At 52.2% G+C, this 23,691-nt stretch overlaps 1 protein-coding gene across 12 annotated transcripts in view; it reads left to right on the forward strand.

Moving 5' to 3' along the window:
• Nucleotides 1-23,691, forward strand: part of GSN (gelsolin) — a 62,012-nt gene that overhangs the window by 36,880 nt on the left and 1,441 nt on the right. For all 12 annotated transcript variants that reach the window (XM_086414034.1, XM_086414025.1, XM_086414026.1 and 9 more), the window contains 12 exons: nt 3,093-3,254; nt 5,172-5,321; nt 7,300-7,389; nt 9,898-10,030; nt 10,506-10,594; nt 10,759-10,974; nt 12,923-13,056; nt 15,422-15,512; nt 16,430-16,600; nt 17,230-17,404; nt 18,874-18,998; nt 19,228-19,305. In XM_086414034.1, coding sequence (XP_086270160.1) covers nt 3,093-3,254; nt 5,172-5,321; nt 7,300-7,389; nt 9,898-10,030; nt 10,506-10,594; nt 10,759-10,974; nt 12,923-13,056; nt 15,422-15,512; nt 16,430-16,600; nt 17,230-17,404; nt 18,874-18,998; nt 19,228-19,305 — 1,614 coding nt within the window. The remainder of the gene's footprint in view (nt 1-3,092; nt 3,255-5,171; nt 5,322-7,299; nt 7,390-9,897; nt 10,031-10,505; nt 10,595-10,758; nt 10,975-12,922; nt 13,057-15,421; nt 15,513-16,429; nt 16,601-17,229; nt 17,405-18,873; nt 18,999-19,227; nt 19,306-23,691) is intronic.

Consider the following 23,691-nt stretch of genomic DNA (forward strand, 5'->3'; position numbering starts at 1 on the left):
TTTGTGGGGACCACATTGCACGTCCATGACGGAGGAGCCTGGCATGGACTTGGTAAGACGCAACCTGCGCGGTCACTTCCAGATGAGCATGGGGCACTGAATCGTCTTCCCCAGCTGCCCTTCCTCACATGCTTCCCAGTTGGAAGGCCTCTGAAGCCAGGTGGAAAACAAGGCTCTGAGAAGACCAAGGCGGTCCTGCTGAGCCCTACCAAGGGGGTGCTGTTGAAAGGCTTCACGCTGGTACCAAGAACGGACACCAGAGGGCGCTCCCACTCACAACAGGGAGAACACGTTTCTACTTGACCCTGCTCAGGACAGTGTTCGTTCCTGCCTCCCATCCTGGATGACCCTGGTGACCTGGGCTCTAAGCAAACCTGCCGTTGGGGGAAAATGTGGACCTTACACATTCGTTTACACCCGGGTTTGAAACCTAGCTCCACCACTTACTAGCTTTGAGATCTCAGGCAGGTCTCTCTGCTTCCGGCATCCGTTCTCTGCATCTGTAAGATGGTGATAATGATGCCTCCCTCACAGATGACTCCTGCAGAATGCCCGGCACAATGGCATTATCATGTCACAGCCAGTTCTGTGTTCCTTGCTGTGTGTAGATGTAATAGGAACCCAATCACACTCCGTTTGTCCCTTGCCCTCATGGACTCAGTGCAGCAAGTCAGACCTGGCTTTGCTCTGCAAGGTGAGGCGTCAGCAAGGGACCTGGGAGGGGAGGAGGGTGGCCACAGTTCCAGCCTTAGTGGCCCATGACGTGTGCAGCTTTGGAAACGGGAGACGGGGTTATACTCCGTAGCTTTGCCACATGCTCACTGAGTGCCCTTGAGTAAGTCACTTCACTTCGCTGGTCTTCAGTATCAGTGCAGTTGAGTTTCATCGCTCAGTCATGTCTGACTCTTTGCGACCCCTTCTTCAGTATACTCATGGGTGAAATGGGAAGCTTGTGAGCACCTTCTCTTCTCTGACTTGCCCTCCCTGGGGCTTGGGGCCGGTGAGCATCCAGGGCTGGGGACTGCTCATGAGGACACCCAGCCCACTTGACTTTCTCCCGTCCTGAGGGTAGTTGGTTTTTTTTGCCTTGCTGGGCGGGTTTTTGTCTAGTTGTGGCGCGTGGGCGTCTCATTCCGGGGCCTCTCCTGTCGCAGAGCATGGGCTCTGGAGCACCGGGGCTTCGGTGTTTGCCGTGTGTGGGTTCAGCAGTTATGGCTCCCGGGCTCCAGAGCGCAGGCTCGATAGTTGTGGCCCCCGGGCTTAGCTGCCACCAGGCCTGTGGGTTCTTCCCAGACCAGGGATCAAACCCAGGCCTCCTGCATTGGCGGGCGGATTCTCCACCACTGAGCCACCAGGGAAGCCCCCACGGGCAGTTTTGACTGCTGCTGGGAAGCCTTCCTGAACTTCCCTGGGACCTGATGATGACTGCGGAGGGCGGCACAGCAGGGGCTTAGATCGCCGTTCCAGGAGGAGGAGGCCTGAGGCTCAGAGAGGGCAAGAGACTTCCCCAGAGTCCCCCAGCGCTCCAGTGGCAGGGCAGGGACTTGGGCCTGAGGTCAGTGCTCTGTCCGTTACCCACAGCTGCCTCTGAAGGCACAGCTGGGTGGAACTCGCTGCAGCATCATGGGGGCGGGGGAGGGGGACAGTCTTGACTCTTCCTAGAGAGCCTTGAAGGATGGGAAAGATTTGAATGAGCGCTTCTTAAAGCGGGTTTTGCAGAACACTTGAGTTGCAGGAAGGTGTGGAAGAGAAAAGCAGTATCTTGACTCAAGGCAGGGAAGTGCTCTCTAAAACATGCCAAGCGAGTGTATTTACCATTGGACTTCCCAGTGCCTTTATGATGCGGATGTGCGTTGTGTAACAGTCAGGGGGCAACTGAAGGGCATGCCTTGTGCTTCCCTGATCAGGGAATCCTTTCCTTGCAGGATATCTTGGGGGATTAGCATTCCTTAGAACATTCCTTGGGGAATGCACGTTTTGACAAAGGACTGTTTATCAGAGAAATGCAAATCAAAACCACTATGAGGTACCATTTCACACCAGTCAGAATGGCTGCGATCCAAAAGTCTACAAATAATAAATGCTGGAGAGGGTGTGGAGAAAAGGGAACCCTCTTACACTGTTGGTGGGAATGCAAACTAGTACAGCCACTATGGAGAACAGTGTGGAGATTCCTTAAAAAACTGGAAATAGAACTGCCTTATGATCCAGCAATCCCACTGCTGGGCATACACACTAAGGAAACCAGAAGGGAAAGAGACACGTGTACCCCCAATGTTCATCACAGCACTGTTTATAATAGCCAGGACATGGAAGCAACCTAGATGTCCATCAGCAGATGAATGGATAAGAAAGCAGTGGTACATATACACAATGGAGTATTACTCAGCCATTAAAAAGAATACATTTGAATCAGTTCTAATGAGGTGGATGAAACTGGAGCCTATTATACAGAGTGAAGTAAGCCAGAAGGAAAAACATAAATACAGTATACTAATGCATATATATGGAATTTAGAAAGATGGTAACAATAACCCGGTGTACGAGACAGCAAAAGAGACACTGATGTATAGAACAGTCTTATGGACTCTGTGGGAGAGGGAGAGGGTGGGAAGATTTGGGAGAGTGGCATTGAAACATGTAAAATATCATGTAGGAAACGAGTTGCCAGTCCAGGTTCGATGCACGATGCTGGATGCTTGGGGCTGGTGCACTGGGACGGCCCAGAGGGATGGTATGGGGAGGGAGGAGGGAGGAGGGTTCGGGATGGGGAACACATGTATACCTGTGGCGGATTCATTTTGATATTTGGCAAAACTAATACAATTATGTAAAGTTTAAAAATAAAATTAGAAAAATAAAAAAAAAGGAAAAAGAAAAAAAGAAAAAGGACTGTTTGTAGCATTTTGATCCAGGAAAGTGGGCCCCGGGGTCTTTGTTAGAGTATGAAATTCAAAAGGCTGGCAGCAAGGTGCAGAGGTGGGGTATCTGCTGGAAGTCCACTGGCACGTGGGCCACTGTGCCCTTCAGATCATTCCTGTCCGTCCCCAGACCCTCTCCCCTGGACTAACGCTGTCTCCTTGACCCAACAGAAAGGAGGTGTGGCATCAGGATTCAAGCACGTGGTCCCCAATGAGGTGGTGGTGCAGAGACTCTTCCAGGTCAAAGGGCGGCGTGTGGTCCGTGCCACCGAGGTGCCCGTGTCCTGGGAGAGCTTCAACAACGGCGACTGCTTCATCCTGGACCTGGGCAACGTGAGTTCTGCCCTGCCCTTTCTCAGGGGCCACTGCAGTGCCCCAGGCTTGGCCTGGGGAGGTGGGCTCATCCACGTGAACAATGTGAAGACACGGTGGGGCGGGTCGCAGGGGCAGCCGGCCCTGTGCTGTGTATGAGTCAGACACACCCGCAGAGACTCAGGGGAGGTGTGCGTGGCGCAGAGACTCAGGCTCGTCACGTACACGCGCAGAGACTGTGAACGGCCTCGGTGGTGTGTGGTCCCCGGTCATGTTGACATGCGCGTCTTGTGTATCTTTTATTCATGGTCACTCACTTGCACGTATATGGCGGGCGTGTTCAAAACCTATAGGCTCTTGAGATGTAGCCAATATGCTATAATAACTACAAACGGCGAATAGTCTTTAAAAGCAGTAAATCACTGTGTTGTGCCCCCGAGGCTTACATAGTGTTGTAAGTCAACTGTACCTCTATCAGAAAAAGCTATAAGCTCTTGCCAGCAGGTGTAGGCACGTCACCATGATGAATGTCTGCACGTGGAGACTTGGGTGTGTTGTTCAAGGACCCACGTATGTGCGTGTCACTGTGTCGTTGCACATGCTCACTTGTCTGTGGCTCACTTGTGTGGGTGAGTGTGGGGTGCACTTACCCAGACCCACCTTATAGACGTGTGATGCTTCGTACATATTCTTCCCAAATCCACATATACGCATTCCTGCAGGAAGACGTGGCCAGACGTTCTGTCCCCCGCCTCACGTATACAGGTGGTATAATGTCTATCGGAGAGGGAAAAGGCAGCCCACTGCAGTACGCTTGCCTGGGAAATCCCTGGGCAGAGGAGCCTGGTAGGCCGCAGTGCATGGGGGTCGCAAAGGAGTTGGACGTGACCTAGCACGTTGACAGCAAACAGACACACACTGAGCATAAGCTTGTGATGAAAGTGTGACAGATGCACAGAAGAGCGTGTGAATTCTGCGTGTGCCGCTCGATGATCTGACGGAGTGGGCGTGCCCGTGTAGTTAACACCAGCTCAGGAAAGAGCACCGCCAGCCCTGGGAGGCCCCGTGTGGCCTCTTCTAGTCCCTTCCTCCCCATGGGTAACTCTCACCCCAGAGTTCCTCCACCAGCAGTTCCACCTGTTCCTGAACTTCATGTTCCTGGAACCTTTCCTCTTGCTGTTTGACTGGTTTTGCCCAACATTCTCTTTCCAAGGCCCATCCGTACTGCCGTTGCCTTTAGTTGTAGCTTGTTCCTTCTCCTTGTTACATAAACTTTGCCGGTTTATCTGTTCTACTGTTGACGGACACTTGGGAGAGTTTGGGCTCTTCCAAGGGATGCAACTCTGAGCCTTCTTGCACAAGCTTTATTTTAAAACAGGTACATAATTTTATTGATACTAATATTAATTCATGGTTATTCTGCATGAATGAAAATCCACGGTAGAAAAAGAAAGAAAGGGAAATATCATCAGTTCAATGATTCTCAGCGATGATGGTGAGCTGTCTTGAGAGCAAGCAGTCTGAATCAGATACTGCATTCTTGCACATGTCTTTTGGTGGACATTTGCATGCATTACTGTTGGGTATTTTCCCAGGAGAGGGATGGCTGGGTTGTAGCATATTTGCATATGGAGCTTTAAAAAGGCACAGTCACATGGTTTTCAAAAGTGGTTGGACCAGTTTCACTCCCATCCTCAGGCAGACATCTTTGTGCACATTCTGTAAGTAGGTGTACCTATGAAAAACACACACCCGCAGCAGACCCTCACGTGCCCTGGTACACACACATGACACCTGCTGTGCTTGGATGTGGGTGTGTGTGCTCCACCAGCCCTCATCTGGGCAAGCAGAGAACAGGTGTGCTTGTCACATCGCTCGGCTGGGCGTCTATGAAGGCGGGCAGGGGGCGCTGCCTCACGTGGGGGCCTTGTCTTACAGGACATCTACCAGTGGTGTGGCTCCAGCAGCAACCGCTTTGAGAGGCTGAAGGCCACACAGGTGTCCAAGGGCATCCGGGACAACGAGCGGAGCGGCCGGGCCCGCGTGCACGTTTCCGAGGAGGGCGCCGAGCCTGAGGCCATGCTCGAGGTACCCGCGGCCGCGTCCCGGGAGCACAGGGTGGGGCTGAGCAAGGGGACGGGGGCTCATTCCTTCTCTCCGTCCAGTAGGCAACTGTGGGGTGACTTTGTTTTTCTACCAAGCCGAGGAGTCTCCCCCTGACCTTCCCCAGACTCCCCTGAGAGGCGGGGCTGGCATCCCAGGATCCAGTGCATCCGGGCTGTGAGCCACACCCTTCTGCCAAGAGAGTCGGATCCTCTAAAGGAGCTGAGCAGGAGGGTCTTGGCGTCTTCTGAGGACAAGCCTGGTGCTAGAGCCAGGCCAGAAAGAGACAACGGAGACCCAGTCCCCTCTTTCCTCTTCTGACCATTCCAATTAGTTTATGACCCATTTCGTCAATTGCATGATAGGCATCGCCAGCCAGTGTGCTTTGAGGATGTATCAATAGAGCTAAAGGTCGCTAGGAAAAAGAGGAGACCACAGGCTGTGCTTCGTGCCACTTGTCTCTCCTGCTTGTCTGGGGCTGTTGAGCACTGGTTTTTAGGAAGAGCAGAAGGTGATTGTTATGGGGAAAGAGCTTGGACACCAAGCATGGCTTGAGAGGGGCAATAGCTGGGGCCACTGAGGCTGAAGGTGGCGCAGAATGGAGACGTGAAGATAGATTCTAATGTCGCAGGGATATGGGTTCAAATTTCTACTTAGCCACCTAATAGTGGTGTAGACTTTATTTTTCTGGGCTCCAAAATCACTGCAGATGGTGACTGCAGCCATGAAATTAAAAGACGCTTGCTCCTTGGAAGGAAAGTTATGACCAACCTAGACAGCATATTAAAAAGCAGAGACATTACTTTGCCAACAAAAGTCCATCTAGTCAAGGCCATGGTTTTTCCAGTGGTCATGTATGGATGTGAGCGTTGGACTTCAAAGAAAGCTGAGCACCGAAGAATTGATGCTTTTGAACTGTGGTGTTGGAGAAGACTCTTGAGAGTCCCTTGGACTGCAAGGAGATCCAACCAGTCCATCCTAAAGGAGATCAGTCTTGGGTGTTCATTGGAAGGACTGATGCTGAAGCTGAAGCTCCAATACTTTGGCCACCTGATGCAAAGAGCTGACTCATTTGAAAAGACCCTGATGCTGGGAAAGATTGAGGGCAGGAGGAGAAGGGGACGACAGAGGATGAGATGGCTGGATGGCATCACCGACTCGATGGACATGGGTTTGGGTGGACTCTGGGAGTTGGTGATGGACAGGGAGGCCTGGCGTGCTGCAGTTGATGGGGTTTCAAAGAGTCGGACACAACTGAGCGACTGAACTGAGCTGAACTAAGTGGTGTAGACAAGGTGCTGCCTCTCTGTGGACTTGGTTTCCTTGCCTGTGAAATGAGAGTGGTAATCTGTGCCTCTTGAAAGTGAAAGTTGCTCAGTCGTGTCCGACTCTTTGCGACCCCATGGACTTAACAGTCCATGGAGTTCTCCAGGCCAGAATACTGGAGTGGGTAGTAGCCTTTCCCTTCTCCAGGGGATCTTCCCAACCCAGGGATTAAACCCAGGTCTCCCGCGTTGCAGGCGGATTCTTCACCAGCTGAGCCACCAGGGAAGCCCCTGTGCCTCTTAGCATGGCTGCAAAGGTGAAATGAAGTCCACTGAAGGCAGGTGGTGGGAGGTGTTGGTAGCTGTACTTATCCTTCTCAGAAGGCTTGGTGGAAATGGTAAACATCTGAAGGACTGCACGGGGTCCTCATGGAGCTCCTGGAGACAGGGGTCGGGGAGGGACAGACTCCACAGGCAGCCCTGGCTGGGCTCTGCACCCCAGAGGCACAGTCAGGGATCCAGGACATTTCCACAGGGAGTCCTTCCCCAAGTGGAAGGTTGCCGTGGATGGTGGAGGCCCACGTGGTCCCTGCTTGCCTGGGGAGAAAGCTCTCTCTGGAGCTCAGTCTCCTCCCTGGGAGGCGGCAGGCTGCCAGGAGCTCACCGCCACGCTTTCTTCCATCTCTCCATCTCCGCAGGTGCTGGGCCCCAAGCCAGCTCTGCCCGCAGGGACCGAGGACACAGCCAAGGAGGATGCGGCCAACCGCAAGCTGGCCAAGCTGTACAAGGTGAGCCTGGGCTGAGCTCCCTGGGTCTTGAGCTCAGGATGGGGGTGCAGGAGACCTGGGCTTCCCCAGCTCTACTGGCCGGGGGCTTTGAGCCAGCACATGTGGGGGTGCCATGGGGGGACTCGGCTTCTTACGGCTCCAGGGGACGCCCGTCTGCTGCCTCTGTGCCTCTGCCCCGGGAACAAGCGTGTGGGCGACTGCAGACACATCGGTGCCACTGTCACTGACGGGGCCCATGAAGTGGGGAGGGCGGAGGGCCGCAGAGTCCACGTTGCAGGATCTCTGGGGGGTCCAAGGGGAAATCCAGCAAAGTACTACAGAAGTGTGTGTCTATGTGTGTGTTATGGGCAGTGACTTATTTATAATTTCTTCTCATGGTTTTGAAAAGCTGGACTAAGGCTGATCTTGAGCCAGGGATGTCTGACCTCAGCCTGTGTTGCCCGAGTTGTGCCCTAAGCTTGTTTGTGGTGAAATAACAGCAGAATGAGGTGCAGATTCGTATCACCACCGCAGGAAGACCACATTACTGATATTTATTCTGATATTGAAGTAATAATATGTATTTGTCGTAAGTACTAGGGTTGAGCAATACTCAAGAACATAAAAAAATAAAAGTCAGTCTAATTTTATTAGTTTAAGATAGCCAGTACTATTTAAAAATGGGTTTTAATTACAAAAGTAACAATACTCAGTTTAAGAGAGTCAGCCTCCTCTCCTCCCTGCTCCTTGGGTTGCCGTGGTTACATGGTTGCCCGTTTGGTAAAGGAAACTCCAGTTTCCTGGGTCTCCTTATGTGTTTTTCCGTCTCTATTTGATATTAACAGATGCAGGCTACTCATACTTCTTTTTTCCACTGGACCCTTCATAACGGCTGTGTAGTATTTTATTTTATGAATGTGGAAATCTCTGCAGACCCCTAATGATGGGCATGAGAACGTTTCCGCCTTTTCTGATCGCCAGCAGTCTCTCTGTGCGTGTGTGCTAAGTATGGCATTGGGGGAGGTTTCCAGATGTGGATCGCTTGGGTCACAGGCTGAATGAGGAGTCAGTGATTGAAAATACTGGTTCTTGGACGGGGAGCTACAGTCAGTAACTGGTAGTAACCTATGGTGGAGAATAATCCCCAAAATTGTGTGTGTGTGTGTAGCTGAGGAACCTTGTTATGTATCTGAAACATTGTACGTTAACTAGTCAACTAACTTCAGGAAAATATATATATTAAGAAAAAACTGTTAACAAAGTAGTTAAGTATATTTGCCTCCTCAAGATGAAAATTTTTTGGTATATACCAATTACCATAAATAAAATAAAAGACAAAAGAAGGCGCTGCCTCTCGGGAGTCCCTGGTTGCTGGGTGGTTTGGCCTGTGGGCCTTCCACCGCTATGGCCCTGGTTCCGTCCCGAGACAGGGAATTGATGTCTGCATTCAGCTGCGTGGCAGGACCAGAAGAAAACAGAAACACAAAAATACCAGTTCTGCAGTTAGACTGTCTGTCCTACCCCAGGGAGGAAGGTTCTGCCCTGAGAGTAACTGACAGGAACACAGGCTCTGGACTTGCACTGTCTGGCTGCGAATCCCGGATCTGGCGCTCTCTAGCTGTGGGGGTGACCTCACCTCCCTGCGCCTTGGTTTCCTTGTGAAGGAAACAGGGGCAGTAATAAGATTACCTTTAGGGTTGCTGTAAGGATTAAAGGAGTTCTGTAACTGTAGAAGTTACTAAATTACATAAGGTTTTTCGAACAGTGCCTGGCACAAAGTAAGTTTTCAATAAATGCAGAACACTTGTTATTTAACTTCATGACGCGGTACTAAACTGCATTCTGGAAGGCTCCTTGATCACCCTCACCTGTTTACCGGAGTCTTGTCAGCCGTGGGTACTGTCAAATCTTTTGAATTTGGACAAGTAGGGTACCCTCAGAAGAGTTCAATGAACTTTTTATTTTAGAATAGTTTTTAGATTTACAGAAAAATTGCAAAGACGGTTCAGAAGGTTCCCATATACCCTTCACCCAGCTTCCCTTGAACATCTTAACATAACCAGGTACTTTTGTCAAAACTAAGAAACATTGGTTCAATGCTGTTAAGTAAACTGCAAGCTTCATTCAGATTTCCCCGTTTCCCCCTCCAGGTCCCAGCTCTGTAGCCCGCACTGCATGTAGACCGCGTTGCTTTTATCGTGTGCGTCCTTGTTTAAGCCGATGAGCTTGAACGTCCTTTCATCAGCTGGGCGGTGGTTTTCCTATGCCCCCTGCACTCCCGCATTTGATTCCCTTCCCTCTCTGGCTGCCATTTCCAAGCCACACCCATGTGTAGGTCACAGATGTGGTTGTGAGAAGGTGGAAAAGGATCAAGAAATCCCACATGAGCCTCAGGGCTGTGTTTCTCTGCAGCGTTATTTGAGGTGGCGTGGGTTGTCGGCCTCTGCAAGTGCGGGCTTGGGGGCGCCCGTGGGCAGGCCGAGGTGGGGAAGACCACTCACAGGCCCGGGGTCCCTCTCATTCCCCCAGGTCTCCAATGGTGCAGGCACCATGTCGGTCTCCCTCGTGGCTGATGAGAACCCCTTCGCCCAGGGGGCCTTGAGGTCAGAGGACTGCTTCATCCTGGACCATGGCAAAGACGGAAAGATCTTTGTCTGGAAAGGTACTGGGGTGAAGGGAAGGGCTCCAACAGGGCCTTACACGGGCGCCCCTGCAGCCTTGCGGAACTCGGCTCACGAGCCTGGGGCATACAGGGAGGCTGGGGCTCTTGAGTCGCAACTTCCCTACTGGCTGAGTGGCCTTGGTCAAGTCACTTAACCTCTCTAAGACCCTGACTTCCTTATATGCAAATGAGGACAAGATAATGATCATCACAGAAGGTTGCTGTGTGGATTAAATGCAGCAAGTTGTGTGTAGTTCTGAGCTCAGTAAGTGGGTTGGTGTGCTCCAGGTCATTAGCCAGGACCCCTCGCTGGACTCCCGGGAGCTCATGGCGTGGTCAGCTCTGGGGCCTCTGGCCTTGGCCGTCCATGGTCTAGGAACAAAAGGGAGGGAGGCGTGCCTTCTGCTCTCCCTGGGCCGCTGAGCACTGGGGTGCAGCCCTGACCCCAGGACTCTTGCTCGCCTTCGGCCAACAGGCAGGCAGGCCAACACCGAGGAGAGGAAGGCCGCCCTCAAAACAGCGTCCGACTTCATCTCCAAGATGGACTACCCCAGGCAGACCCAGGTGAGCCAGGGAGCTGGGTGGGACAGTGAGAGTGGGCCCGGTGGGGTGGGGAGGGCTGCTTGGACGGGGTGTCTGAGGCTCCCTGGAGGACCCTGGCCGGGTGGCCTCTGCCCTCTGGGGGACTCCAGCCCAGCCACGACCTTCTCTTGCTCCATCCCCGCCAGGTCTCTGTCCTTCCCGAGGGCGGCGAGACCCCGCTGTTCAAACAGTTCTTCAAGAACTGGCGGGACCCAGACCAGACGGACGGCCCGGGCCTGAGCTATCTCTCCAGCCACATTGCCAACGTGGAGCGCGTGCCCTTCGACGCGGCCACCCTGCACACCTCCACTGCCATGGCTGCCCAGCACGGCATGGATGATGACGGCAGAGGGCAGAAGCAGGTACCTGGGGCGCTGGGGTGGGCTCCGTCCCTGGCACCTCTGGCCCACCTCTTCTCTGAGGATGTTTCTCTAAGAGGCTTTGACCCCAGTTTTGATGGGTGGGATTCTTTTGTCTTGCTTGAGTTTTACAACCAACATGTCCTAAGCCCCTGCTGTCTTGAGGGCTCCCTGCAAGTGTCTGAGACCCTGTCCTTTCCATGAAGAGTGCTGGGACGGGAGGGGAGGTGGGCACAGCTGGTTGCTGAGACCTGTGTGGTCAGTGGAACATGGAGGGTGCACAGGGACTCTGGGAATGCAGGAAGGGCAGTGGAGGTGGGTGGTTGGGGCATCTCCATAGAGATGGGGACCCTTGGGTGGGGCCTCCGAGTATGAGGAGGTTTGCTGCCAGAGTAAGAGTGGGTATTCGGGCAGGGAGCTGTCCTGGGAGCCTGGTGCTGAGGATGTTCTCAGGGGAGGGCCTTAAATTCCTTGTCCAAAAGTGTGGCCTTGATTCTGTATCAACCATTAGGTGCTAGTGAGGGTTTTTTCTTTTTCTTTTTTTAAAGGCAGAAATGTGACAGGCTCAGTTCTGTGCTTCCAGAACTCGCTGTGAAAATGAGTTCGAGGCAGGAGAATGGGAGTAGAGACCTCATGCAGAGGTCGTTGCAATAGTTTAGGCAAGAGGAGATGGCCGTGAGCCCAAGGAGTTCACAGAGAAGATGGAGAGGTGGGGAGTGGGATTCCGAGATGTTTAGGAGGTAGAATCGACTTCAAACGTCGATTCCATCCTACGTAATAGAAATGGCAGAATGTTCGTTCTGACTTATTACTGGTTCTGTCATTGGTTCATTAGTTCAGTGGCAGAGGAGCACGCGATGAAAATGAGCCAGGATAGGGCAATGTGGAAGGAGCCCCGGCAGCTCAGCGGTGTGGTCTTGGGGAAGTTACTTAACCTTTTTGAACCTCACTTTCCTCATCTGTGAAATGAAGCTTAAGTTAAATGTTAGTCCCTGGACCGTAGCCTACCTGGCTCCTCTGTCCATGGGCAAGAATGCTGGAGTGGGTTGCCACTCCCTTCTCCAGGGGATCTTCCCGACCCAGAGGTCGAACGCAGGTCTCCTGCATCGCAGGGAGATGTTTTACTGTCTGAGCCACCAGAGAAGCCCCTGCTAAAATGAGGCTTAATCCCACTCCATCACCTTCAAGAATTTTCGAGGTTCAAAGGTTCTACGTGCCAGGACTCGCAGCACCACCAGGTGGCGCTGCAGGGCTCCGTGACCGCTTGGAAAACCGTCACCCGAGCTTTGCAGAGAGATCTGCCAGCAGGAGTCATTCTGAGGTCACTCAGTGACGACCCTGCCTCTGCAGGTGATATCTAAAATCCAGCCAACTTGCTGATACAGCTGATGGCAACTTTAGTCATCATCATCATCATCATCATTATTAACAGCAGCCGCCACCTGCAGGGCCGTCATCCTGTGCCAAGCACTGTGCTGGACTCGTGAAGTAGCTCATTCGATCCTTACAACCTCCCTTATTATTCCCATTTTCAGATCAGGAAACTGAGGCCCATAGACATCAAGCAATTTGTCCAAGGGTGCACAGCCTGCGAGGGGGTAGAGCCTGATTTGGCTGCAGGTCGTATATTGATGTGTACTCTGAGCCTGTGTTGCACTGTGTAACACACACCAAAAGCACTTTCTGAACCCCGCCATGCAGCTACCAGTCCCTGGGCTGCTCCCAAGGAGGAGGAAGCGCGGGGGGCAGGGGTGCGCTGCCAGGATCTGAACAGAAGCCCTGGGTTTGAATCTTGGTGGCTCCGTGATTCCAGCAAGTTATTTCGCTTCAGGCTGAGTCCGAGGGCAATCCCGTGCTGTAACCGCTACCCAGCACCCTCTGGTTTCTCAGCTGGTCGGAGTTGGGGGCCGGGAATGCCGCCCGATGTCTGAGCCCAGCTTTGCTCTGGTAGATCTGGAGAATTGAAGGTTCCAACAAAGTGCCCGTGGACCCCGCCACGTACGGACAGTTCTACGGTGGTGACAGCTACATCATTCTGTACAACTACCGCCACGGCGGCCGTCAGGGACAGATCATCTACAACTGGTGAGGGTCTGGGGTCCCGGGGGGCACACGCTGGGAGCACGGCCACCGCGGGGGGCAGAGTGGGCGGAGCAGGGGGGCACAGGCTGGGAGCATGGCCACCGCGGGGGGCAGCGGGGGCGGAGTGGGAAGCATGGCCACCGCAGGGAGCAGAGGGGGCGGAGCGAGGGGCACACGCTGGGAGCATGGCCACAGCGGGGGGCAGAGGGGGTGGAGCGGGGGGCAGAGGGGGTGGAGCGGGGGGCACACGCTGGGAGCATGGCCACTGCAGGGGGGCAGCGGGGGCGGAGCGGGGGGCAGCGGGGGGCAGAGGGGGTGGAGCGGGGGGCACACGCTGGGAGCATGGCCACTGCAGGGGGGCAGCGGGGGCGGAGCGGGGGGCAGCGGGGGCGGAGCGGGGGGCAGAGGGGGTGGAGCGGGGGGCACACGCTGGGAGCATGGCCACCGCGGGGGGCAGCGGGGGCAGAGTGGGGGGCACACGCTGGGAGCATGGCCCCCACGGGGGGCATAGGACAGGGCTGAGGGGAGTTTGCGGGTGTGTGAACCTGGGCCAGCACAGCCGTCCTCCACTGGGAAAGGCTTTTGTCCCCGGGTCAAGACCGCTGGTCTTACTTCTCAAAACAAACTCTAAACTCATCTCATAAAAGCATCACATGTCCATTGTAGGAGAGACGTGCGGACTAGGGAGAAACGAATAGAAAATCTCTTCCTCAATTCCACTCTAAGTTCTGTTTATCCTCTGATGTTTTCTAACTAAAGATTATTTTTAATTCTTTAAAGAGAGATGACATATTCACGACTTCGCCCACCTTGCTCTGAAACCCTCACTGCTCTGTGGGTGCCTGCCTTCATTAGCCTCTCACATATCCTTCCAGTCATTTTTATGCGGATAAAAGCAAATCTGGCCCTGTATTCCTAGTCCTCCTCCCTCCCCATGTGAAAGATGGCCTACTGTGTATAATGTCCTGCACTTTGCTTTTTTTTTCCAGTTAATACTTTCTGGAGCTCAGACTGTGTCAGTCCATAAAGAGCTTCCTTACTCTCTTTTTTTACAGCCATGTAATATTCCACTGTGTGGCTATCCTGTAATTTATTTAACAAATTCCCTGCTGATGCATATTCGCTTTGATTCGGCTCCTCCTGTCACAAGCACTGCCATGATTAGTTGGCTTAAACAAGCATCATTTTGGATGCGTGAGAAGTGTCTTTAGAGTGAGTTCCCAGAAGCTGGGCTGCTGGCTGACAGTGAGCGCGTGCGTCACTTTGAAGGTGGCACCCAGCTTCTGCAGATGAACTTTGTGCCGCTGGCCTTTTCACCGGTGACAGGTGAGAGCATGTTCCCTCGTGGCCTCACTGGTGGACTGTGCTCTCACACTTTTGCTCTTTGTCAGCTTTAGAGTTGATAAAACGATGTCTCAGTATAATATCTTTCAGTTCGTTTCTCTTACTGTGCAATCTCCAACTTTTCAAAGGTTGACTGATGGGTTTCTGCTTTTTTAAACTTGCTGAAAAGTTGGAAAAACAGTGCAGACAGTTTCCATGTACCTGTTTCAGTTCCCTCTACGGTCAGCTCCTACCTAACCACAGTTCAGTTTTCAAAACCGAGAAATTAACATTGTTGCAAGACCATTTGCTCCTCTGTAGATGTTTCTTGAATTTCACCAGTTCTCCCACTAATGTCCTTTCTCTGGTCTAGGATCTAACCCAGGGTCTCACGTGGTATTTAGTCATCATGCCTTTCAGTGGCGTTTAATCGTCGTGTTCTCCGTCTTTTAATGTGTGACAGTTCCTCAGGCTTCACTCTCCTTTCCTGGTTTCGATGCTGTGGAGGAGCATTAGTCTTGTTCTGGAGGTCGCCTCTCAGTTTGACAACCTCAGACTTTTAAAAGCAGCTTGAAGAAATGTTTCTGGACTAGGTGTTAATGATACACACACGGTACAAAATTCACCAGAAGGCTTTTAGAACATTTTCTTTGATCAGCACGTTGATCTGTTAGATTGCTTATGCAGATAGCACAGGTTAGTTATGGGAAATTTAGACGGCGGAGGAAGAGGTGAGACAGAAAGCCCTCCACCACACATCTCCCTGTGGGCAGGTGTAGGATGAGGAAGTCCACTGGCTGTGGTCGGATCTCTGTGAGAAGACGGGCAGCCGCGCTGGGGTGTGTGGTGACGGGCTGCTGACTGGGGTGTGTGCTGTGTTGCTTTGGCTCCTGGCTCTGGTTCCTTTTCAGAGAAATCTCTTTTCCTCTTGTTTGTCAGTTTCACTACCTGTAATCTGGAGATTTGCAGGTTTCTCAGGCCCAGGATGACGGAGGGGCCCCGGGCTCTGTGCAAACCAAGGTGCTGAGGTTCACTTCTCTTCCAGGCAGGGCGCCCAGTCCACCCAGGATGAGGTCGCTGCCTCGGCCATCCTGACCGCTCAGCTGGATGAGGAGCTGGGAGGGACTCCCGTGCAGGTGAGCCCAGCCCGCTGCTCACTCATGTGACCGTCCCTCATCCCATGCATCCATCCTTTTGATAGACATTTATGCAGGACGCGGATGCTGCGTCTGCCAACGTGAACACACAGATGTATCCTCCCCCGGCCCCTGGCCCTGCCCTGCCCTGAACCTCTGTGATGTGGTTTATTACAGTCTAGTCGTGGGAGAAAGAGGTTCATCAGACATGCAGGCAGAGGATGTACCATCACACGTGGCCTGAATTCTCACCAGCAGAGTGGAGCTGGGGTCTGAGCTCTGACCCAGCAGTGGTGGCTCTTGCTGGGAAGGGACCACGAACCACCCTCCACCCCCAAACCCACATGTGAGGTGATCTGGATTTAGGCAGCACGGGTCACAGCTGGGATCCGAAGTGACACGGCACACAGGGCAGGAACAGATGGGACCCTCTCAGACCTCCTTGTCCCTCTCCCACCGCCAAGCCCTCGGCCGCGGTCTGCACTGGCTCTGCAGGAGGGCTCTCTCCAGACCTGGAAGGCTCTTTTCTCACCACTCCACCAGCTTTCTTGGCCGAGGTTGACGTCACAATCTGGGAAGAATGTCCACGAACCATCCCTGGGCTTCCATTTAAGGGAATATTTGCAAACATGGGCTCTCTGGGTTCTTGGACTAGACCCAGCCTCAGCCAGGCTAGGCCTTGTGGGAGGGGAAACGCCGAAGCAGTGCCCGGGGTTACCTCAGCCAGCAGGGCTGTCTCCAGCTTTCCTGCACCTCCTGTTCCCTGGCCAGCCCCACTCCACACACAGACCCGAGCATGATGGGCTTGTTTGGGGGTGAGCCTGGGCCATGCCAGCTGCCCTGAGCTGAGCCCAGTGTGTGCGCATAGGACGATGCTCCCACCCCCCTTTCCTGACCTGCGCTCCCGTCTCCCTCAGAGCCGTGTGGTCCAAGGCAAGGAGCCCGCTCACCTCATGAGCCTGTTTGGCGGGAAACCCATGATCATCTACAGGGGCGGCACCTCCCGCGAGGGTGGGCAGACGGCCCCCGCCAGCACCCGCCTGTTCCAGGTCCGGGCCAGCAGCTCTGGAGCCACCCGAGCCGTGGAGGTAAGGCCCTGGGCCCCGGACCCCTAGCAAGACTGGCCTCTCGGAAACCCCCCAGGCCTGATGGGCAGACCTCTGGGTGCAGAATCGGTCGGGTGGCTGAGGGGCTGAGAAGCAGCTTTTTGTGCCTTGCTGCCCTGGCAGCAGGATTGTGTGTCTTAGACTTCTCCTTGTTTCAAGAATGCCCAGTGTCCCTCGCATGCCTTCCATGATGGCCAAGTCATTACCTAACAGATAGTCCATTCTTCACAATCTGGATGTTGTTCTTGATTCCATCCAGTTGGCTGCTGTCCCTTTTATAGTGGAAGATGCAGAAGCTGAACGTAATCCTGCTGAGCAGCCTAGAGGACAATGGGATTATCACCTCCTTTGTTGTGGGTGCTCAACTTCTATTAATGCCTCCCCGATTTCTAGAATCTCCTTGGCTAAGCACAGTGCATTCGTGGCTCGTGGGAGTCAGCTGAGCCCCTCAGTGTCCCGAGTCCTTGTCCTCAGCTCTGATGGGGCACACGTTCCCTCCTCCAAGTCCACCCGTAAGAGCTGCTGTTGCTGCAGTGTCTCCTGGGCTGCGAGGAGTGGGTGAAGCCTTTTTACCTATTTCCTGATTGATTAATTGAGCACTACCCTCCCAGGTGATGCCCAAGGCTGGCGCGCTGAATTCCAACGATGCCTTTGTCCTGAAGACCCCCTCGGCCGCCTACCTGTGGGTGGGTGCGGGAGCCAGCGAGGCAGAGAAGACCGGGGCCCTGGAGCTGCTCAGGGTGCTTCGGGCGCAACCCGTGCAGGTGGCAGAAGGCAGCGAGCCAGGTAGGAGCGAGAGGCAAGGGGCCTGCTGCTCTCTGGGGATGGAGCTGCTGGGTTCCCCTGCCTCCTGTCTGCTCGGGGCTTTCGTTATCCTCCTCCTGCCTCAGCACTTATCCCCTAACGTATGTTCACTAAAGTGGGTGAGATGAAAAGGGGGCTTCTCTGGTGGCTCAGACAGTAAGGAATCTGCCTGCAATGCGGGAGACTTGGGTTTAATCCCCGGGTCGGGAAGATCCCCTGGAGGAGGGCATGGCAATCCACTCCAGTATACTTGCCTGGAGAATCCCACGGACAGAGGATCCTGGTGGGCCACAGTCCATGGGGTCGCAGAGTCGGACACGGCCAACACGTACACCCAAGATGAAAATGAGAATGTGGTCATTGAGAGGGAGGCGTCTAGGAGTTAGAGAAAGGAGAGCCCAGTGTGGGCTGGGGCAGGTGGGGAAGGCAGCTGGAGGGGGGCTCACTTGCGGGAAAGCCGTGAAAGATTATATGTGGCAGCATCGGCCTCATGGGGGCTGTGGTCTGTCCTAACCTTGAGAAGCTTCGTGGACAGAAATGCCACGAGCCTGCCTTGTTTCCAGAGCGGGAGTCAGGAGCACTTCCCTTATGCTAACCCTAGATCTTTCCCTCCTTGGTTTTAAGCCCGCTCTCTCTTGCTTGATGCTAAGCAGAAATGGGGAAGAATAGTTCGATCTAGAGTCACATAATCCATTGAAAACGTCTGAAAGAGTGGACATGTTCTGTATCTGCTAGGTCTAATTTGGTCACCACTGGTCACATGGTTATGGGCTTCCCTTGGTGGCCCAGTGGGAAAGAATCCACCTGCCAATGCAGGAGCCTCAGGTTCGATCCCTGGGTCGGGAACATCCCTTGGAGAAGGAAAGGGCACCCACTCCAGTATTCTTGCCTGGGAAATCCCGCGGACAGAGGAGCCTGGTGGTTAGTCCATGGGGTTGGAAAAGAGTCAGACATGACTAAACCACCACCAGTCACATGCTTCAGTTAATGTATATTTAAATATGACTGGTGGGAAAATGCATTTAAATATAAAAAGCACATGTGGCTGGAGCAGATATAGTGGGAAAATACAGGGGACTGGAGTCAGATGAGGTGGCTTTACTCCGCGCCTGCTGTGTGGCGCTGGGCAAGTGGCTTGGCCTCTCTGAGCCTCAGCCGCCTCGTTTGTCGAGCGGGGATAATTATCCCCATCCCACAGTGCTGTGCCAGTCTCAGAGCAGAAGCAGCCCCGGCCCTGTGTCTGCTGCTGAGTCTGCCCCCCGGGGCCTCTGCTTCATCACCCTCGAGTCCCACAGGCCCTGTCCCTCTTGGTCACACTGGGGTTTTAAGATGCCGGGTGGCGGTTGAGAGCACTTGGCTGTGCGAAGGCAGCATTTGTCCCAGAGTCTGCGGGGAAGTGCTGGAGGGGGCAGGTGGTGTCAGCTGGTAACTGGCTTGGCCTCCCCTCACAGACAGCTTCTGGGAGGCCCTGGGTGGGAAGGCCGCCTACCGCACGTCCCCACGGCTGAAGGACAAGAAGATGGACGCCCACCCTCCTCGCCTCTTCGCCTGCTCCAACAAGATCGGACGTTTCGTGGTGAGTCCCAGAGGAGGTCCGAGGTCGCTCCCTCTGCTCGCCCCTTGGGAGGTGTTTTCCAGGGAACAAGCTGAGGCATCCACAGCAGGGGCAAGGAGAGGCCTTCTGACGACCCAGTACAGACCCCCACAGGCTGGAGCCAGCTCAGCAGCTCCCCATGGAGGGCAGAGAGAGCTGGGGGAAGGCGGCTTGCGGTGGGCTCTCATTAACCTCTTCCATCCCTTCCTAGATCGAGGAGGTCCCTGGCGAGCTCATGCAGGAAGACTTGGCCACTGATGACGTCATGCTTCTGGACACCTGGGACCAGGTAATGGACGGTCCCCCAAGTAACTTCCCGCTCTGAGCTCCGTGTCCTCATCTGCAGCTTGGGCGTGATGGTGCCCACCTTGCATTATCCCAGCAGATGAGAGGCAGGTAGAATCCCCTTGCCAATAGCAAAGCACCTTAGAAAGGCAAATCAGATGACCAGCATTCGTTCCCAGGCCTTAGGGGAGCGTGAACTCTTACTTTGAACCTGTTGGTAAAGACAGTTGGGCTTTGGTTCACATCTCATGCAGGCGTAACCTCTCACCTAGAAAGAGACATGCCCCTGTCCCCAAGGGCCTTGCGTCCTCGTGAGGGATGGCAGTCAGTAGCCCTTCCTAGCGAGCTGTCTCCTCCGCGAGTTGTCAGGGTTGAACATAGCAGCCATGCAGGTGCAAGACTGCTCTGCATCTGCCCGGCTTCTTCTTGGGCTCCCCGGTTGGAAGGTCAGTACCAGAAGCTTTGCAGTTTAGCCATCAGCTGCTGGCTCCTTTGTTCCATTGGCTCCTTAATCTGCTTGTTCATCTGTGTGTTCATGCGCTCAGTCAACACATGTGAAGCATCACTGTCTTCCAGGCAGAATGCTGGGTTGCTGGGAGTCCTGTGATGAACAGGATAGACACCATGCATAGCTGGTGGGGAGGCGCCCAGGTAGCAGGCACACAGCTGTTCATAAGGGCGAAAGTGTCTGCATTCTCTTGTCTGATACCATCTTATGAATGGGCACCCCTGGTGGCTCAGATGGTAAAGAGTCCACCTGTAATGCAGGAGACTTGGGTTCAGTCCCTGGGTTGGGGCAATCCCCTGGAAAAGGCAATGACCACCCACTCCAGTATTCTTGCCTGGAGAACTCCATGGATAGAGGAGCTTGTCGGACTACAGTCTGTAGGGTTGCAAGAGACATGACTGAGTGATGAACGCTTTCACATTTTATGACAGCACTGTTTATAATAGCCAGGACATGGAAGCAACCTGGATGTCCATCAGCAGATGAATGGATAAGAAAGGTGTGGTGCATATACACAATGGAGTATTACTCAGCCATTAAAAATACATTTGAATCAGTTCTAATGAGGTGAATGAAACTGGAGCCTATTATACAGAGTGAAGTAAGCCAGAAAGAAAAATACCAATACAGTATACTAACGCATATATATGGAATTTAGAAAGATGGTAACGATAACCCTGTATGAGAGACAGCAAAAGAGACACAGATGTATAGAACAGTCTTTTGGACTCTGTGGGAGAGGGAGAGGGTAGGATGATTTGGGAGAATGGCACTGAAACATGTATAATATCATATGTGAAACGAATCGCCAGTCCAGGTTCAATGCAGGATACAGGAAGCTTGGGGCTGGTGCACTGGGATGACCCAGAGGGATGGTATGGGGAGGGAGCTGGGAGGGGGGTTCAGGATGGGGAACACGTGTATACTCGTGGTGGATTCATGTTGATGTATGGCAAAACCAATACAATATTGTAAAGTAATTAGCCTCCAATTAAAATAAATAAATTTATATTACAAATAATAAAATATTTTAGATACACATCAGAATAGATGACACATAAAAATCAGCTGAAATGATTTTTGGGGGTAATAAAGCTCATCTTAAGAAGCTGAAGTTGAACGGTTCTATGAACACCTATGAGACCTTTTAGAACTAACACCCAAAAAAGATGTCCTTTTCATTATAGGGGACTGGAATGCAAAAGTAGAAAGTCAAGAAATACTTGGGGTAACAGGCAAATTTGGCCTTGGAATATGGAATGAAGCAGGGCAAACGCTAATAGAGTTTTGCCAAGAGAACGCACTGGTCATAGCAAACACTCTCTTCCAACAACACAAGAGAAGACTCTACACATGGACATCACCAGATGGTCAACACTAAAATCAGATTGATTGTATTCTTTGCAGCCAAAGATGGGGAAGCTCTATACAGTCAGCAAAAACAAGACTAGTAGCTGAGTGTGGCTCAGATCATGAACTCCTTATTGCCAAATTCAGACTTAAATTGAAGAAAGTAGGGAAAACCACTAGACCATTCAGGTATGACCTAAATCAAATTCCTTATGATTATACAGTGGAAGTGAGAAATAGATTTAAGGGACTAGATCTGATAGACAGAGTGCCTGATGAACTATGGGTGGAGGTTCGTGACATTGTACAGGAGCCAGGGATCAAGACCATCCCCATGGAAAAGAAATGCAAAAAAGCAAAATGGCTGTCTGGGGAGGCCTTACAAATAGCTGTGAAAAGAAGAGAAGCAAAATGCAAAGGAGAAAATGAAAGATATAAGCATTTGAATGCAGAGTTCCAAAGAATAGCAAGGAGAGATAAGAAAGCCTTCCTCAGCGATCAATGCAAAGAAATAGAGGAAAATAACAGAATGGGAAAGACTAGAGATCTCTTCAAGAAAATTAGAGATACCAAGGGAACATTTCATGCAAAGATGGGCTCGATAAAGGACAGAAATGATATGGACCTAACAGAAGCAGAAGATACTAAGAAGATGTGGCAAGAATACACAGAACTGTACAAAAAAGATCTTCACGACCCAGATAATCACGATGGTGTGATCACTGACCTAGAGCCAGACATCCTGGAATGTGAAGTCAAGTGGGCCTTAGAAAGCATCACTACGAACAAAGCTAGTGGAGGTGATGGAATTCCAGTTGAGCTATTTCAAATCCTGGAAGATGATGCTGTGAAAGTGTTGCACTCAATATGCCCACAAATTTGGAAAACTCAGCAGTGGCCACAGGACTGGAAAAGGTCTGTTTTCATTTCAATCCCAAAGAAAGGCAATGCAAAGAGTGCTCAAACTACCGCACAATTGCACTCATCTCACACGCTAGTAAAGTAATGCTCAAAATTCTCCAAGCCAGGCTTCAGCAATATGTGAACAATGAACTTCCAGATGTTCAAGCTGGTTTTAGAAAAGGCAGAGGAACCAGAGACCAAATTTCCAACATCCGCTGGATCATGGAAAAAGCAAGAGAGTTCCAGAAAAACATCTATTTCTGCTTTATTGACTATGCCAAAGCCTTAGACTGTGTGGATCACAATAAACTGTGGAAACTTCTGAAAGAGATGGGAATACCAGACCACCTGACCTGCCTCTTGAGAAACCTGTATGCAGGTCAGGTAGCAACAGTTAGAACTGGACATGGAACAACAGATTGGTTCCAAATAGGAAAAGGAGTACATCAAGGCTGTATATTGTCACCCTGCTTATTTAACTTATATGCAGAGTACATCATGAGAAATGCCAGACTGGAAGAAGCACAAGCCGGAATCAAGATTGCAGGGAGAAATATCAATAACCTCAGATATGCAGATGACACCACCCTTATGGCAGAAAGTGAAGAGGAACTAAAAAGCCTCTTGATGAAAGTGAAAGTGGAGAGAGAAAAATTTGGCTTAAAACTCAACATTCAGAAAATGAAGATCATGGCATCTGGTCCCATCACTTCATGGGAAATAGATGGGAAAACAGTGGAAACAGTGTCAGACTTTATTTTTTGGGCTCCAAAATCACTGCAGATGGTGACTGCAGCCATGAAATTAAAAGATGCTTACTCCTTGGAAGGAAAGTTATGACCAAGCTAGATAGCATATTCAAAACCAGAGACATTACTTTGTCAACAAAGGTTCATCTAGTCAAGGCTATGGTTTTTCCTGTGGACATGTATGGATGTGAGAGTTGGACTGTGAAAAAGGCTGAGGGCAGAAGAATTGATGCTTTTGAACTGTGGTGTTGGAGAAGACTCTTGAGAGTCCCTTGGACTGCAAGGAGATCCAACCCATCCATTCTGAAGGAGATCAGCCCTGGGTGTTCTTTGGAAGGACTGATGCTAAAGCTGAAACTCCAATACTTTGGCCACCTCATACAAACAGTTGACTCTTTGGAAAAGACTCTGATGCTGGGAGGGATTGGGGGCAGGAGGAGAAGGGGACGACAGAGGATGAGATGGCTGGATTGCATCACCGACTCCATGGACATGAGTTGGGTGAACTCCAGGAATTGGTGATGGACAGAGAGGCCTGGCGTGCTGCGATTCATGGGGTCGCGAAGAGTTGGACACGACTGAGCGACTGAACTGAAGACTCAAGATGGCGGTAGTGGTGATGACTTACTTCTCTTCCAAGGCTTAGAACCCTATTGGCTCAGATACCAAGAGAGTGGCCCCCAGCAGACTCAGTGCTCATTGGTTGGATCAATAAACTAGTGAGCACATTAGTCTGCTCACTGGTTGAATAAGTTTATGCCCCCAAACGGATCATTCGTGAACTTCTAGAGAAGGGGCTCCGTCTCATGGCTGTCCCAGCTTGGTTGTCAGTGTTACTGACTGAGGCAGGCCGGGGTGGAGGACGTGAAGGTGCGGGGGA

This window comes from Bos grunniens, chromosome 8 (genome assembly GCF_055505025.1).
Source record: "Bos grunniens cultivar Pamir isolate PY7600 chromosome 8, Bosgru_T2T1.0, whole genome shotgun sequence".
Classification (NCBI taxonomy): domain Eukaryota; kingdom Metazoa; phylum Chordata; class Mammalia; order Artiodactyla; family Bovidae; genus Bos; species Bos grunniens.